The 15,557-nt window shown below is 34.9% G+C and overlaps 1 protein-coding gene across 5 annotated transcripts in view; it reads left to right on the forward strand.

Annotated features, from left to right (window-relative positions):
* Window positions 1-15,557, forward strand: part of LOC110378313 (aldehyde dehydrogenase, dimeric NADP-preferring) — a 37,599-nt gene that overhangs the window by 8,190 nt on the left and 13,852 nt on the right. For 3 of the 5 annotated variants that reach the window (XM_021337516.3, XM_021337517.3, XM_021337515.3), the window contains exons 2-3: window positions 9,039-9,079; window positions 13,488-13,727. In XM_021337516.3, the coding sequence (XP_021193191.2) occupies window positions 9,039-9,079; window positions 13,488-13,727 (281 nt within the window). Of the gene's footprint in view, window positions 1-7,536; window positions 7,733-8,002; window positions 8,316-9,038; window positions 9,080-13,487; window positions 13,728-15,557 lie in introns of those variants that run through there. The other 2 variants (XM_021337519.3, XM_021337520.3) reach the window with 2 other exon arrangements.

A 15,557-nucleotide genomic window follows, 5' to 3' on the forward strand; every position in this document is an offset into this window, starting at 1 on the left:
AAGTACATTCAAACTCACTCAAACTCAAAAATGTTTATTTCAAATAGGCCTATAAAAGCACTTTCGATACGTCAAAGTAGTTAGTTGCACGGTTTCAAAGAGTTGGTCTCATGGAGAAGAACTGGCAAGAAACTCCATGGACACTCTTTTTAAAAGAAAATAAAATTAATAACAATAGTTTTCTGTCTATTCCTGAGAACGTTATAACGTTAATATTAATTCTATAAAGCGGTACGTTCAAGCCATGAAACAAAAGAACTCTTCTGCATCATAATCTTTGTAAAGATTTACTTAAGTATGTACTTAAGTAAATCTTTACATAATTTATTTAATAATTTATATTAGGTATCTATGTGGGAAATCTTGGCCTACAGATAAAACACATTTAGAGAATGACAGGTAACCTATTATGACATGTTAATATCTTTCAGCTGTCAAAACTAACAAAATGTTCGCGCTTTGTTTTATTTAGATATTATTTATGTGGGATTTAGCTATAATAAATTTTGCACAACTGAAACTACATTACCTATAGTACAAAAACCAGCAAATTATTTGTTACATATAATGTACTAGCTCGTGCCAGCGGTTTCACCCGCATCCCGTGGGAACCTCTTCACGAACCCGGATAAAAAGTAGCCTATAGCCTTCCTCGATAAATGGGCTATGTAATACTGAAAGAATTTTTAAATCGGACCAGTAGTTCCTGAGATTAGCGCGTTCAAACAAACAAACAAACTCTTCAGCTTTATAATATTAGTATAGATTTTTTCTAGTTATCCTTCTCCGTGTGAGAGGAGGCCTGTGCCCAGCAGTGGGACGATAAAAAGGCTGTAACAACAAGTAACAAAAACTTTAAAAATAAAAACTGTCTAAGCTATTTGCTATTATGGCTTAAAACCAACAAATGTATCAAAATGCGGCCTTCAAATTGTATACTTACGTACTTATTCCATCTAAGTATATGCTTATGTAATCACTACCTATATTATGTAATCACAGCTTGCGTGACATTGACAATGATCAGCAGAGAATCAAGGTAATCATTATAAACGTCGACCAGGGGTCACCAACATAGGTTTCGGAATTGTTCGAAAGAGTTAAAACCTCTGCCCTGGAATACATAGGACTCTAGCTAGAAGGAACAGAGATGAGATTTAGTCAGTAACAGACTAACACTGATTTGGAGATTCTAAAACATGGAGGATCCCAAAATGATTAGACTGAAGATCTAATATATTTACTTAGCTACCGATGAAACGTTCTGAAATATTCTATGGATTTTTAATACAATTTAAAAAGTTTAATATTTATTTTCGTCGTCACGATTGACTGGCATTAACAGCGCTTTTGGCGGACTTTAACTTTTATTAAATATGAAATTTTGTAACGATAGTTGTCACTTGTTTGTTTTTGCTTGCATCGGGTGTAGGTACGAACCGAGCGAAAAATCGGCTTGTATGAAAACGCTAAAAGCTGCCATCATCATCGACTGGTTGACCAACCCTGATTTAGGTACAAATATACTTATTTACCTTTGGTCCATGATGATAACCAAGTAAACAGTTATTATATAGTTTTGCATAGGTACCTGCTACTAACAGTCATCAGAATTATCTTCCAACAATTACCAGATAAAAGCCTTGTAACTAATACGAAAATTATTTGATTTGATACTACTTAGGTAGAAGATACTAAAAAAAAAATTAGGAACTCTGGGTTTTCCGGGACTGAAATCTTAAGGAAATTCAATTCAAATTCAAGGTAAAAATATCCTTAAAATATCATTAGATTATCAAAAAGATATTCTTTTTGCGAACAAATTGTAAAAACCAAATTCTTTTGTTGTATTTAAAAAAATAAATGGACAAACTCCTCCTTGAATTGAGGTCATTTCCCTTTATTTTACTAAATTATGCGCATGCATTAAGAACCAACAAAATAAAATACTCAGTAGGTTTTTAGAGCACACGTGTTTATAAATACCTAATATTTAAATAGCTTTTTTGAGTGCTCATTTGTGCGAGGAAGAACTCAAACAAAGACTGTCGTATGCTGGATGCAGTGTTGCAAAAAAAAACTAAACTCGTCGTTGCTTTCTCTGTTGCCATTAATAGATAGGCTTCCGTTCACCAAAAGGCAAAAATGGAACTGTTTTAAAATAACTTTGTCATCTGTCTGAATCAATAATTCGTGGTTCGAGTAGGTTTTAATGTCAATTTTTATACTTCAACGCAATCTATATCATATAGGTATAGGGTCATAACCTAAGAGTTCGTCGTCATGTCAGCCGAAAGGGCCAGGCCACAACAGTGCGTTGCGGCGTCGCATCGCAAAAATCAACGACGCATATCATATTAATCGCATAGCTGTGCAATGTTGTTTTTGCGATGCGACGCCGCAACGCACTGTTGTGGCCTGGCCCAAAGACATCCACTGCTGGACATTTTTGTATTTTAAATTCAGTGGTTGGATAGTAGAATTAACCTGCCAGTTAACACATAGTTATTCTTGATCTCGATGAAAAAGCACACAGTAATTTGGATAAAACTTCACTATAGGTAAATTAGTTTATTCGTCAATCATAGACATATCTTGTACCTACAATTAACATATCTAGAATCTAGAACACCGAAGGCACAGCTCCATTACTCTGTAAATAAATAATACAACCCGTCATTAAGTTGTTTTGTAGGGAAAATTACTTAATTGATTCATTTTTTCACGTGAAACTGTGTAATAACATGTTTGGAGGCATAATTCCTGTGCTACCTATTACAAAATGACATCACATTCGGGAAGGCGGACAAAATTAAGCATTCACACTAAATATACCTAGACTATGTTTGTAATAATACATGTGTGTTATCTATATTTACATACAAATTATACTGGTAATTGCTTTCAGTTTCATAATCCAATAGTAATTACCTATGTAATGGGCGTCCAACCTTTCAGTTTGTTATTGTCAAACAAACAAGCTTTTATTCATTAGATTAGAAAGGTTTAGGTAATCCTTATTACAAAAAAGTTAAACATACGTTAGATAGGATATGTTTTAATAAAAGTTGCACTTTATCTTCAAAAAACTGTTAACTTTGAAAACACCTCGTAGCTAACCTACCTAAAGAGTTGTTTTAAAGATAACAGACGTTTATTTTTAACCCCCGACGCAAAAACGACGGGGTGTTATAAGTTTGACGTGTCTGTGTGTGTGTGTGTGTGTGTGTGTGTGTGTGTGTGTGTGTGTGTGTGTGTGTGTGTATGTGGCATCGTAGCTCCCAAACGGATGATCCGATTGTAATGCGGTTTTTTTTGTTTAAAAGGTATGTCAGTCGGGAGTGTTCTTAGCTATGTTTGGTGGAAATCGGTTCAGGTCTTCAAGGTCATCAGCTCGTTTGCTAGATGTGATAGGAATGTTACACGCTCAGTTTACTTGCAAGTATATGTGGGATCTGAAATTTGAAACACTAATGTCTTTTGGAACCACTGAGCTGGTCTGCTGTTAGGGCACGAAGGTAGGAGACGTAACCCTGAACTGCCTTTTAGTAAACCCATCGAGTTTGGGCTCGTTGAATTTGTCTTGACGAGTTCTCTTCATGTTTCTGATTGACGAGAACCTGATGCTGGTAATGGCATGTGGCGGATGAAACCCTGGAATGCCGGAATGAAACGGATAAACCGATTTATATTTTTGCTGAAAATCTAGAATGTCCAAAGGTTAATCTTTATTGTTTCTCAATCTGTGCAATTCTCCCAGAGCCAATTTGTCATGAGGATTGTTAAACAGCTTCCTTTGGCCGAGATCGCATATAGCGACCCCATCGTAAGATTAAATAAATTAAATGAAAGAAGGAAAAATTAAGGAATTCCTTTAAAAAGCATGAAATAAAATTAAATTATAAATTTAAAAAACCCCCGACCCAAAAAAGTACGCAATAATTATGACAAAAGGTTAAAAACGCTAAACCCTATAAAAAGCAAAAAATAACTTTTAACACTACGTAAACTAAATTTTGACGTGTCGGGGGACCGCTTTTGACCTTCATAAATACTTACATAAATCAAATGATACCTACCTAATTACAACATTCGTTTAAAAAAAAAACACGTATCTAAAGTAATGAATTAGAGCGGTCCCCCGACACGACAAAATTTAGTTTACGTAGTGTTAAAAGTTATTTTTTGCTTTTTATAGGGTTTAGCGTTTTTAACCTTTTGTCATAATTATTGCGTACTTTTTTGGGTCGGGGGTTTTTTAAATTTATAATTTTGTCTTTGTACGTAGGCCTTGTTCGATTTTTCTTTAAACACGTGTCAAACGTCTGTTTAACTTTTAAATTAATATATTCCCATGCACCTACATTATCTCTAATAACATACTAGAGACATTGCACTACTTTCTTGAACTTTATAATTTTTATATCAATTGAATAATTGAGCAACCTGCGTTTGCTTAACCTTGCGAAATACACACTCATTTTCCAGTTAAAAGATAAAAGCATACAATATAACACTTAATTGATATTTGCAGATAATTTTCTTGAAATTAATTTCTTATTCTGCAAGAAAAAAATGCTATAACTTGATAAAATTAATAAGTACAGGTCAGGACTTAATTTCTTCAAAAGATTTCCCTATGATTTTCGCATCATTAATATGAAATCACCCCTGTATTATCTGTGGCCGATAATTATGAAAATTGTCTGAATGACACTTGCTGGGTCGCACGTCCAAGACCTGAAATTAAAAAAAACACATCTAGGTACTTATAAAACTCGTGTTAAAAAGTGACTTGCACCTTTTCATTAGCGATTTCAAAGAAAGTTCTTTGTTTGATGATCACTTATTTCCACGTGAATTGGAATATGATTTTAAAAGAAAACATTTTCATTTTTCGCTGAATGTGTAGCTAATCACCACACTGGGAATATATCTCCATCCAGCAGTAGAAAGTTAAGGCTGCTGGGGATGATTAAACAGTTACCGCTGAAGACTTGGGAAACATAATATAAAACCCTTCGTTGATAACATTTATTATTTCCAGTACCTATATCCATCATGTTTCTGAAAGAAAATCATGAAAAACAATGGGCCAACGCGAGTCGAACAAAGCTACTCTTATAAATCTAGACAGCTAAAAATAATACCTACACTCGCTCGAAGAGCGCTAAGTTAGACATGAACCTAATTCAAAATTTATACATTTCAGCTTACTTCCATATTCTTTGTCTAAATTATTCATAGAGGTTGCTGTTTGACAGCTCAAACTACTTCGTTTACTCGAAATCTATTCCAAGTTGATGCATTATTTTTCATTCGAAGTAAACCTTCGAAACTTTTCTTTTAACCTGATTTAATAAAACAATAGCCATTAGACGTGTCGGTCTAGTTTTTCCGTATGTGTCTCCGGTTTGATTCCCGAGTCTCCCCAAGTGATGCCCGGGCGTCAAAGCAATTAGGTACTTACTTGAAATCCGGTAAGATCGGACTGTGAGAGTGAGGGAATTTAGAGCACCGTACCTACCTGTATACCTATATCTTTTGGATAGAGAATTATTCATATTTTTAAGAAAAATGTAAAGGTCACTATATAGATAAATTAACTCGTTATAATATACTTAACTTAAGTAAAAGTGAATACCTATTCTAGATTATAAATAAGTATATCATTTAAAAACCACGGTCGGCTTCTACAAACTTCCGTAATTAATTTATTTTAAAAAATGCTGTCAATGTCAACAAACAAATAAAGCTACAGGCCTAATATATTGGGCGGAAATCACACTATTTTGAGACAGTTAAGGGGTCTACACACCAAAGCCGCTGACCCGCCGGCACAGCCCGGCGGCACGACTGCCGCGGCATGTGGTGTTCTAGTAATTGTCAAATACTCTATAAAAGCCGGCGGCATGATTGTACAAAATACGGCCGGCGGGTTGGGCCGCCGGGCTGTGCCGCCGGCATCAGCGGCTTTGGTGTGTAGACACCATTACATTTTTACACAAAGACAGCCTTGACAAAGAGATACGTAAACACAAAGCCTGATAGAAAAATAAATTAGGAAGGCACTGGCAAATTAATATGAATGCCTCATGTAGACCCACCGAGTTAGATATGCGGGTGGCCAAAATGCGAACTAATGTATGACAGGCAGGACCCCTAAGCACAACCGGATTTGGTAAGTTAGTACATAATCTCGTATGTTTTCGTATATTTTTATTATTATTCGTACCTATGGTTTTGTTAGTCCAAAGACATTAAAAAAGACTGTCAGTAGGTACTTAGGTACCAAATTATCAAAAAGATTTTCCTGTTTTTTAACCGACTACTAAATAAAAAGGAGGAGAGTCTCAATTCGGATGTTTGTTGGTTTTCTGTCTCGTGTGAACCTTCTTCTTCAGTGTCAGTAGCCTGAAGTTTTCAAACAATTCAACATAGGTATCTGACATTAAACACATGTTGGGTAGCAAACTCCTTTTCTATGAAGAATTAGTTCCTCGAAATGAATTGATTGGTTTACGTATTCAATATCATAATAGGCACTCATACACATGGATTTATTGTAGGTATAAGTGTGGGTGATCATAATAATCGACTGACCTATTAAATAACAATAAGCTATATCACTATTGCGTGTGTGATGATATCTGCAGATACAGAACCATTTTTCGTATATAATATTCTAATCTATAATAAATATTTTTGTTTCCCTTATCCTCCAATAATGGCAGTACCTAAGTATAAAATAGGTTTTATGTGCTCACAAAGTGAAAACTACAAGATCCATAGCTACGTTGATTAAAAAAAGTTTCAAAGGAAGACTGCCAGTATGTTATGATCACAAAAAACATGAGATGATTTGATAAACATTTGGGTTGGCAATAAATTACACATAAGAAACGCAATGATGTCATTACGTTGAAATAACTCATATCTACAAGTTCCCAGCCGTTCAAAAATTAGATTGTCCGACTAGAAATTCTACCTATCCTTGTTTGTTAGTCAATGGGTGCTTCTCTTACATTTCTATAAGACTGATTTTATCTCGAAAAGTATGAATTTACATTTCTATTGGACTGATAGTCGGACTCGAAAAATATGGATGTAGAAAACCCGTAATGACTACCTACACTATCGTTGGCGACGTTCGATTTGCAGAGTTCGGATACAATATCACCGATTCCTACTACCTAATAGTATTTTTAACCATCCGTGCATGCATATCAAGCTATTTAAATGCACCCAACGTGTCGAACGCATTAAATCTGCGGTAGATCTATTTAATTAATTCATGTCAGGGCTCTGATAATGTCGTTTATTTCGACAGTAGGTACGAGTAGGTAAGCCTTTTCGTTACATAACTGACCTACTCTTCTTTCACTACATACCTAAAATAGTTAAGGAAACAATAATAACAAACAGAGCGCGTCTTTTGGTTTATTTACTAGAACTACATACATACAATCAGTTGGCATGTTACCTACCTGAAACTGACGTAGGAATTATTAAATCAAGGCGATGATGACATTATATTATTGATTAGTTACCCGCCTATGTGTTTGTGCCAATAAAAATCAGCTCATAGATAGGTTATTAATGTCTGAAGCTGTAACGTGAAACATCTTAGGTACATCCCGCCCTAAATTAACTCCCCACCCCTGATTAGGCATCCTATTCCATTGGATTGTTTTCCCTATGTTGCTGTGGACATATTTCCAGTCAAAAAATGGTGAGTGCGATACGCTCATAATTCAAGATTTATTTATTTGTGGTATTTTTCATCTAGCCCTAGTTGTCGACCTTTTCACTACCATTACATAAAAATTGAATACACTGCCATCTATCGTAATAATGTAAGACTACAAACGTAGCACAAATTGGTTAGTAAAAATAGTATGAGGTGATGGCGCTAGTGGCTCAATGGTTTCATTCAAAGTTTCCATTCAGTGAACGCTGAACATTGAACAATACTTTGACGTTTATTCTGAACTTCTGTTATTCATTCACATTCACATCACTTTCCGCGAGTGCTTCCGTCAAACAGCTGTTGTTAAGTTGTTGGATTGTTTGGTTGTTGTAAAGGCACGAATATTCATGAACTACTATTGTTAAAGCTGAGATAATTATTTCGAAACATCACTATCGATTGCGTGGTGTAGATAAATCAGTTTTTGTTCTTTGTGCGTCGATACAAGATACCTTATCGCGTAATTATTTTAATCACTTTTTTATAAACAACTTGTTACCACTGCAACTTTGAACTTGGTACTCTATTGTGTTTGTGTTTGAATAAATTAGCAAAATGACGCTGGGTAAGTTTTTGATCTATAATAAATTACAAATATTGATAGTCACCTTATTGAGATAACTAAGACTTGTTGTCATAAAACCGGTTTAGTTGATCAATGGCAATTTAGTTGTGTTCTCTACAAAAGCAAGCCTAAGTTATCTACCGGTAGGGTACAAGGGTCGTCTATCTAAGTACATAAAGAGAACTGATAAATTCAACAAAAAAACCTTGGGTTAATGTTATTTTTCTCAAATCCGTCTGGTGGTTTTGACAGGCAATTTCAAAGCAAAAGATTTATCTCAATAGGTAGCTGGTTAAATATTGCTTTTAATCTTTTCAATACTTAGGTGTTAAGGCATACCTACTTTAATCAGATACATAAGAATGATAATGAACACAGACAAACAGAAAAAAAATCGTTAAATTTTTTTTCTGTATCAAGAAGTAAACCAGATTTATCTTGTATTTAGATGCAATCAAAGAGTTTTTATTGGTTCAGTTTAGACACCATTGCAAGGATGGTTAATTAGTTAATGAATAATAATTCTGCTTGCATTGTTGTTATTACAAATTACCACTTTGACCTGACTACAGTAATAAAAATTGCAAGAAATACAGTTTCTAAGTTTTTCTTGAAAGAAAAAAAGAGTAACAAAAGTGGTATCTCATCTTTTTTATAGCAAAGTTGATTTAATTTTACTGAAAATAATTTCAAAGTATAATAAATTCAAATCTTTTGTTACAGGTATTACAAATTTGAAACCCAAATCAACTAGTGTCGCTGAGGTGAGTCATTTACATTTATACCTTTAATAATATTGAAATAACCTTCACATTGCCCATTGCCCTGCTTTAGGTTTGTACAAAGTAAATATATTCCTACATAAATTACATATGACAAACAATACTTCTTATTGTATATGTTTAAAATATAAAATATGCAATAATACTGTACATATACAAAACTGAAAAGTTTTGTGGAATGTGCAAATCTCAGTAACTATAAAAAAAATATGTCAGTGTTAGATAACATACTTATTGATGGCGACTATAGGCTACTTTTCACGGTCCCATGAGTTGTAGATCAACTGTTGGCAGACAGTAATAGTATAGAAAATTTAATTTATACATAAGTAGGCTGTTACATCATGTACTGTAAAGGCTTAAACTTTCCAATGAACAAAATGAGTATGTTACTACAGAATGTAACTTGTTGGTGCGTTGTGAGGGCACAACCAGTTTAACCAGTAACTACAAAGTTACAAGTACCACAGTAATAATAAAGAAGCGGAATCCCAGGGCACTGGTGGGCTCAATTTTACACATTTTGGGTTTCAAGTATCTTTGGTAAAACATGTTATTTGACTCATTAAAATGTAATAGGTAATACAGAACCACCTAACGTGCCATCCGAAACACAGCCAATGGTGTCTAAGATATACTTAGAAAGTACATACAAACTTAGAAAAGTTGCATTGGTACTTGCCTGACCTATGTTTTGTTGGGACCTATGTTTTATTGCTACAAAAATATAAACAGGCAGGTAGGCTCTTCATAACAGCTTATATTTTATGTTACTCATGAACTCTCTTGACCCTTAAAGCTGGACCTTACATACAGCGGCGGCCCTAGCCATTGCGAGGCTACGTGCGGCAGGTCTATGCGAGGCCCTTTGTCCTATGTGAAAAGTATGTGTTGCGAGAGTAAGCTGTTTTGATTTAGCTAAACGTCATGTTTGAGGAGAAATGCTCAAGTTAAACAAATTAATAAAATTTAATTTTACTACAGTTTATATTTAAAGAATCACAAAATTAACAAATATTAAAATGATCTGATGCTTGCGACTTTTATTAAGACTAAAATCTTTAATTAAAGCAGAATAATCGAATGTATGAGCAATGTCATTTTCGATCGAAAGAATAGGAAGGGCTGAAAGTCGATCTTGTGTCATCGAATTCCTTAAACATGTTTTAATAATTTTAAGCCTCGAATTCTCAAGACTATTTCGGTAGTGGGATAAATTTCAGTTAAATTATTTTCTAATATATAAAGGGTGATTTTTTTGCTGGTATCTTTTTGGGAACACTGTTTTTGACAAATCACGTGTGAATCGTGTCTTGTGTTATTGTCAAACTTGTTCAGTTTGGTCTATAATTTAACCATGAATCGACTTACGAACGAACAACCCTTGCAAATTATTGAATTTTACTATCAAAATGCGTGCTCAGTTAAAAGAGTGCATCGCGCACTTCTTCCAATTTATGTTTTTTTTGCCCAAAATGGAAGAATTGGACATGCCTGACATGTGGTTTCAACAAGATGGTGCCACATGCCACACGGCACGCGAAACAATGGCGCAATTGAGAGCCGCCTTCGGTGAACAGTTTATCTCACGTTTTGGGCCCGTCATTTGGCTGCCTAGATCATGTGATCTAACGCCTTTGGACTATTTCTTGTGGAGCCATGTTAAGGGTCATGTCTACAGGGATAAACCAGCAACGATTGACGCACTTGCAGCCAATATTGAAGCTGATATGTTAGAGAGAGTGTGCCGAAATTGGGCCTTGCGAATGGGCCATCTCAACCGGAGCCGCATCCAGCATTTGCATGAAATCATCTTCAAACATTAAATTATATTGATCGTTCTATCGATTCCAATAAAGATTTCATCAAATTTTTCAGATTTTTTGTGTTTTTTTTGAAAATCAAATCCTATACCTCTTAAAAAATCACCCGTTATTTCAGCACCGAGATAATATTCAGATCTTCGTATAACTGATTCAGGGCCGTCTCTAGCTCATGTAACGCCCGGGTGCAATCATGACCCAAGCGCCCCCTACCTATGTATTGAAAGATTGTGACTTCAGTAGTTCGAACGTCGTAAATAAGAAAGTTCATACTGAAACTAGGAGTTATTTTCTTGTTAATAAAAGGACTTAAAAGCGGCGCTACCGTCTAGGTTCGGTTAAAAAAGCAAACCAAGTTGAAAGTAAAGCACCCGCGAGCGTAGCGAGCGCTAAAATTTTGAGCATTGGGACAGTAAAGCACCTAATCTTGCATAATAAATAACAGTGCGAGGTGAAGTCGCGAGCGCAGCGAGCGAGAAAATTTTGAACTTTTGGGTCACTGAAACACCTAAACTTGTATAATAAACAACAGTGGAAGGTGATCACGCGAGCGTAGCAAGCGCGAAAATTTAGAGCTTTGGTTCACTGAAACACCTAGACTTGTACAAGAAACAACAGGGCAAGGTGAAGGCGCGAGCGCAGCGAGCGCGAAGATTTTTGAGTTTTGGGACATAAAATACTCTAATCAAGTTAGAAGAAAAGCTACTGCGAAATGAACAGCCGCGAGCGTAGCGAGCGCGAATTTTTTATATTGTTTGTTTAAGGACTCTCAAATTAAACTCGGAATAAAGCACAAATAAAAAGAATCCGTGACTGGATCGAGAGCCAGTTGTTTTTGTTACTTTGGTGCCAACTTTTTGTTAAATTGAGGACTCAAAAAGTAAACGTAGAATGAATTAGAAGTAAATTATTCTTGGACTAGATATATATATTTTTTTTATTAGTGTGGGTTGTAGCGCGAGGCCCCCCCAAGCGCGAGGCCCTGTGCGATGGCACAGTTCGCACACCCCTAGGGCCGCCACTGCTTACATAACACATACATAGATTTCCTACATCACATTAGAGCGACTCTTATTTCCACAGTTCCTTTACCAAATTCTGGATAAACCTATGATATAAATTAACTAGCCTTCGCCATTTGTTTCATCCGCGTCCCATGGGAAGTTCTCTATGAACCCGGATAAAAATTATCCTACACCCATTCTTCGATAAATGGATTAGGTACCTGATAATGAAATAAGTTTTGAAATTGGACCAGTACCTAATTCCTGAGATGAGCGCGTTCAAATTCTTCAGCATCTATGATCTATATAGCTGATAGTTTTGTATATATAGCTCATTGTTTATTGTTATAGTCTAATGAAACGTTTTCCAGCAATACAGGCAATAGGCATTTTCTTTTCCAATATCCCTATCCACTGTTTTAAAGCTGCAGTGTCTAGGTAGGTAAGATAAGTTTTAAGCCGCTTAACGCACTTACTTACATAATGAATTAAGATAACATCAGCGTCATACATTTTTATAAATATTTTAAATTTTGATTAAAAGATAATACAGGTTTATGTAATCTCTGAATAATTATGTTTAGGTCAAACAACTTGTTACTAGGTCGACTTTTTGTTCATAATTGCAATGTTTTTCCATAATGTGAGTACACAATCCTAAAAATAGCTTTAAAATAGGTAATCGAAGTCGTTAACCTTCCTATGCGTACATGTAATTACCTCTAAATATTGAAATACGATATCAATACAAATATCCGACAAATAGTTAATAGTACGTTCCGCAGTTTCTAACAGTCTAGTTCCTGCACTATCAATGTGAAAACGTTCAAAGCTGTGTATATTATTTATTATTCTCGATATAAGTACCTTAATATGTGCTGTTTTTATTGTACAGTACAAGGATAAAGCAACAATGTTTGTTTATCAAAAGTACATAAATAGACCCCGTTCCATACTCTGTCCACAACAGATTTAGTTTTTATACTCTCCAGCTAAAAGTACAGAGTTTATTTCTAGGTTTAGACCATTGACTTTCTTCAAGATTTTAAAACTAAGTCTTTTAAGTATAAACCATTTTAATAAAATAAGTAAAAAAAGGCTATATACATATCTACGCTAATTTGCACTTACGAATATTAGCGATGTATTATCTCAATTCCAACGCCGGCCTTGGCCTTGGACAAAGTCAATCGCTTTGTACACCGCGCTTTTGCGTGACTATCTTCATTTTTTTTATATAAAACTAGCTGTAAAACTTTCTTTAGTAACTTATGATGCTACTAAGGATAGGTACAAATGTTTACTTTTAGAAGTCATAGACTTTTTGCCATCGTCATCGTTGGATTGGGCGCTCCATAGATGCACTGTCTTCTCTGTATGAGAAGAGGTCTGTTTCCTGCAGTGGGTGAATAAAAAGAAAGATTATGTCGAACGTCTTTATGCTAGATTCTAGTGGTTAAAGTGTTTAGTCATTTGTTTTAGTTTAGGGCCTAGTTCATATTACTCCACACTTCACTAAAATCAAACCAACAGAAACTCGCAACTTTTCTCTTTATTCCACAGGCGGTCCAAAAGGCACGAGACACATACAACAGAGGCGTCACTCGCCCCTTAAAATGGCGTCTTCAACAGCTGAAGAACCTCCTTCGTATGTATGAGGAGAACCGCAACGCGATGATAGAGGCCCTCCACAAGGATCTAAGGAGGAGCAAGATGGAAGCTGTCCTGCTAGAAGTGGATTACCTCATCAATGATCTGAAGAATACCATTCACAATTTGGAGAAATGGGCTAAGCCTGAGAAGGTCAGTGAAGTTTTTTGTCATATTAACCTTTTTATGGGAAATCATCAAATGAGCCTTCCCGCTGTGTGTGCAGCGTTAGGGAGTGTCAGCCTCTTACTGACTAAACTCATCATGTTCCTTCTTCTGAGTTTTTCTGAGAATTGCATGGCACATCACATTTACCCGAGTGTTATTTGAGGATATTTTATCAAATAAAATTAAGGAGTCAGCATTCATAGACATCATGTTTATTTTTATACTAGTTGTGGCCGGTAGTGATAACTACTTACTTGATTATGTAAACATTTATAAGTTTGTCTACGACGCCAACACGTTAAAGCGTAAAATATACTTGCATACAAACATACATGAAAATATGCATGATATGCGCGAAAAACATGTCTTGAAGGTAGACAGTTAGGAACAAAATCATTTATAGTAGGTAATTTCTATTACCTACTACCGTGTTGAGCAGATCTATGAATGAATGTAACGTTTTTTAATTAACACATAAAAGTCAACGAACATTTAATTAATTGGACATAAAATGTTATTTTATGACTATTGTTTTTTATCTACAGATTTAATTTCTCATTAAATTCTTTTCTAAAGGTACAATCATTACTGTTATATTACACTAGCAAAACAATGCATAGATATTTTTACTTTTTAAAAAATATTTCATCAGACTGAAGGATGCAAGGTTGCCAGTCATCGTCCAATTAACATGCGTCATAATGTAGGTACCTAAGTGGATGACTATCCATATTACCATATTGAGACCAAAGTCCGGATTCGTGAATGTTTTGGTATAGCGAAAAAATCCTGTAGGTCTCAAAGTCGAACGATGCGACCAAAGCACAGTGATTCACGCTCCATACAAAGGCGGCCATAAATACGAAATTTACAAATACTTTTAATTAATTTATTTTACACGTTGAAATATGTTAAGAGAAGTGTAAATTATTAAAATTATAACATATCCACATTCATTAAAAAATATATCATTACTATTTAGGTGTAAAAATGTCTCGCAGTAATTTTGTTTTAGACGATAAACCTAGAACATGTCATACTGCGACTTTTAATGAAAAATCTATATAAATAATGGTTATTTGTATTAAAAACAACCATAAAGGAATAAAATAAAACAACAAAAATACACGAACAACCTTTTTTGCAAATACACACAAAACACAAAATATACCAGAATACATTCAAGCTCAAAAGTATTTACTACAAACAGATAACAAATCTAGTACAATTTTTGATAGTACACCTTTTGTTTTTGACAGGGAACTTTCGTAAACCTGTTAGGAAGGGATCTGAATGAAGAAGTTGATGGTTCAACTTTGTCAGACTTCTGAGATTCATGTAACTCAATTCGCTCTACATCAATATTTTCAACTACATTCAGCCAATCTGAATATTTCTCTATAAACTTAGACCTACTACGATTTGATATTGCCCAATAATGAGAAATTCGTTTACATACATTCATAATTTTATTACTTAAAGGCTCTAGTTTGATATTTTCGATGTCATCCGAAAGGCACGATGTTTCTGTAAAAGTATTCAGGACATGTTGCATTTTTCATTTGGACTACCCTCTTTAGAGTGCCAAATGTCAAAAATAGTCGTCCTCGAAACAGAACATTTGAAAACTTTACCTAAAACAACATGAAAGCTGAACTTAAAATATAAAGTTTTTTTCTTTACTATGGACATGCATACTTTGACACTCCTTTAACCCAAGAAGGGGCAGAAAGATGCAGATGAAACTTATATGGTTTTATAAGAACATCCTCTTTATTCGAAAAACATTTGCCTCAAGTGCAGCACTGAGCAGCA

Source organism: Helicoverpa armigera, chromosome 15 (genome assembly GCF_030705265.1).
Source record: "Helicoverpa armigera isolate CAAS_96S chromosome 15, ASM3070526v1, whole genome shotgun sequence".
In the NCBI taxonomy this organism is placed as follows: domain Eukaryota; kingdom Metazoa; phylum Arthropoda; class Insecta; order Lepidoptera; family Noctuidae; genus Helicoverpa; species Helicoverpa armigera.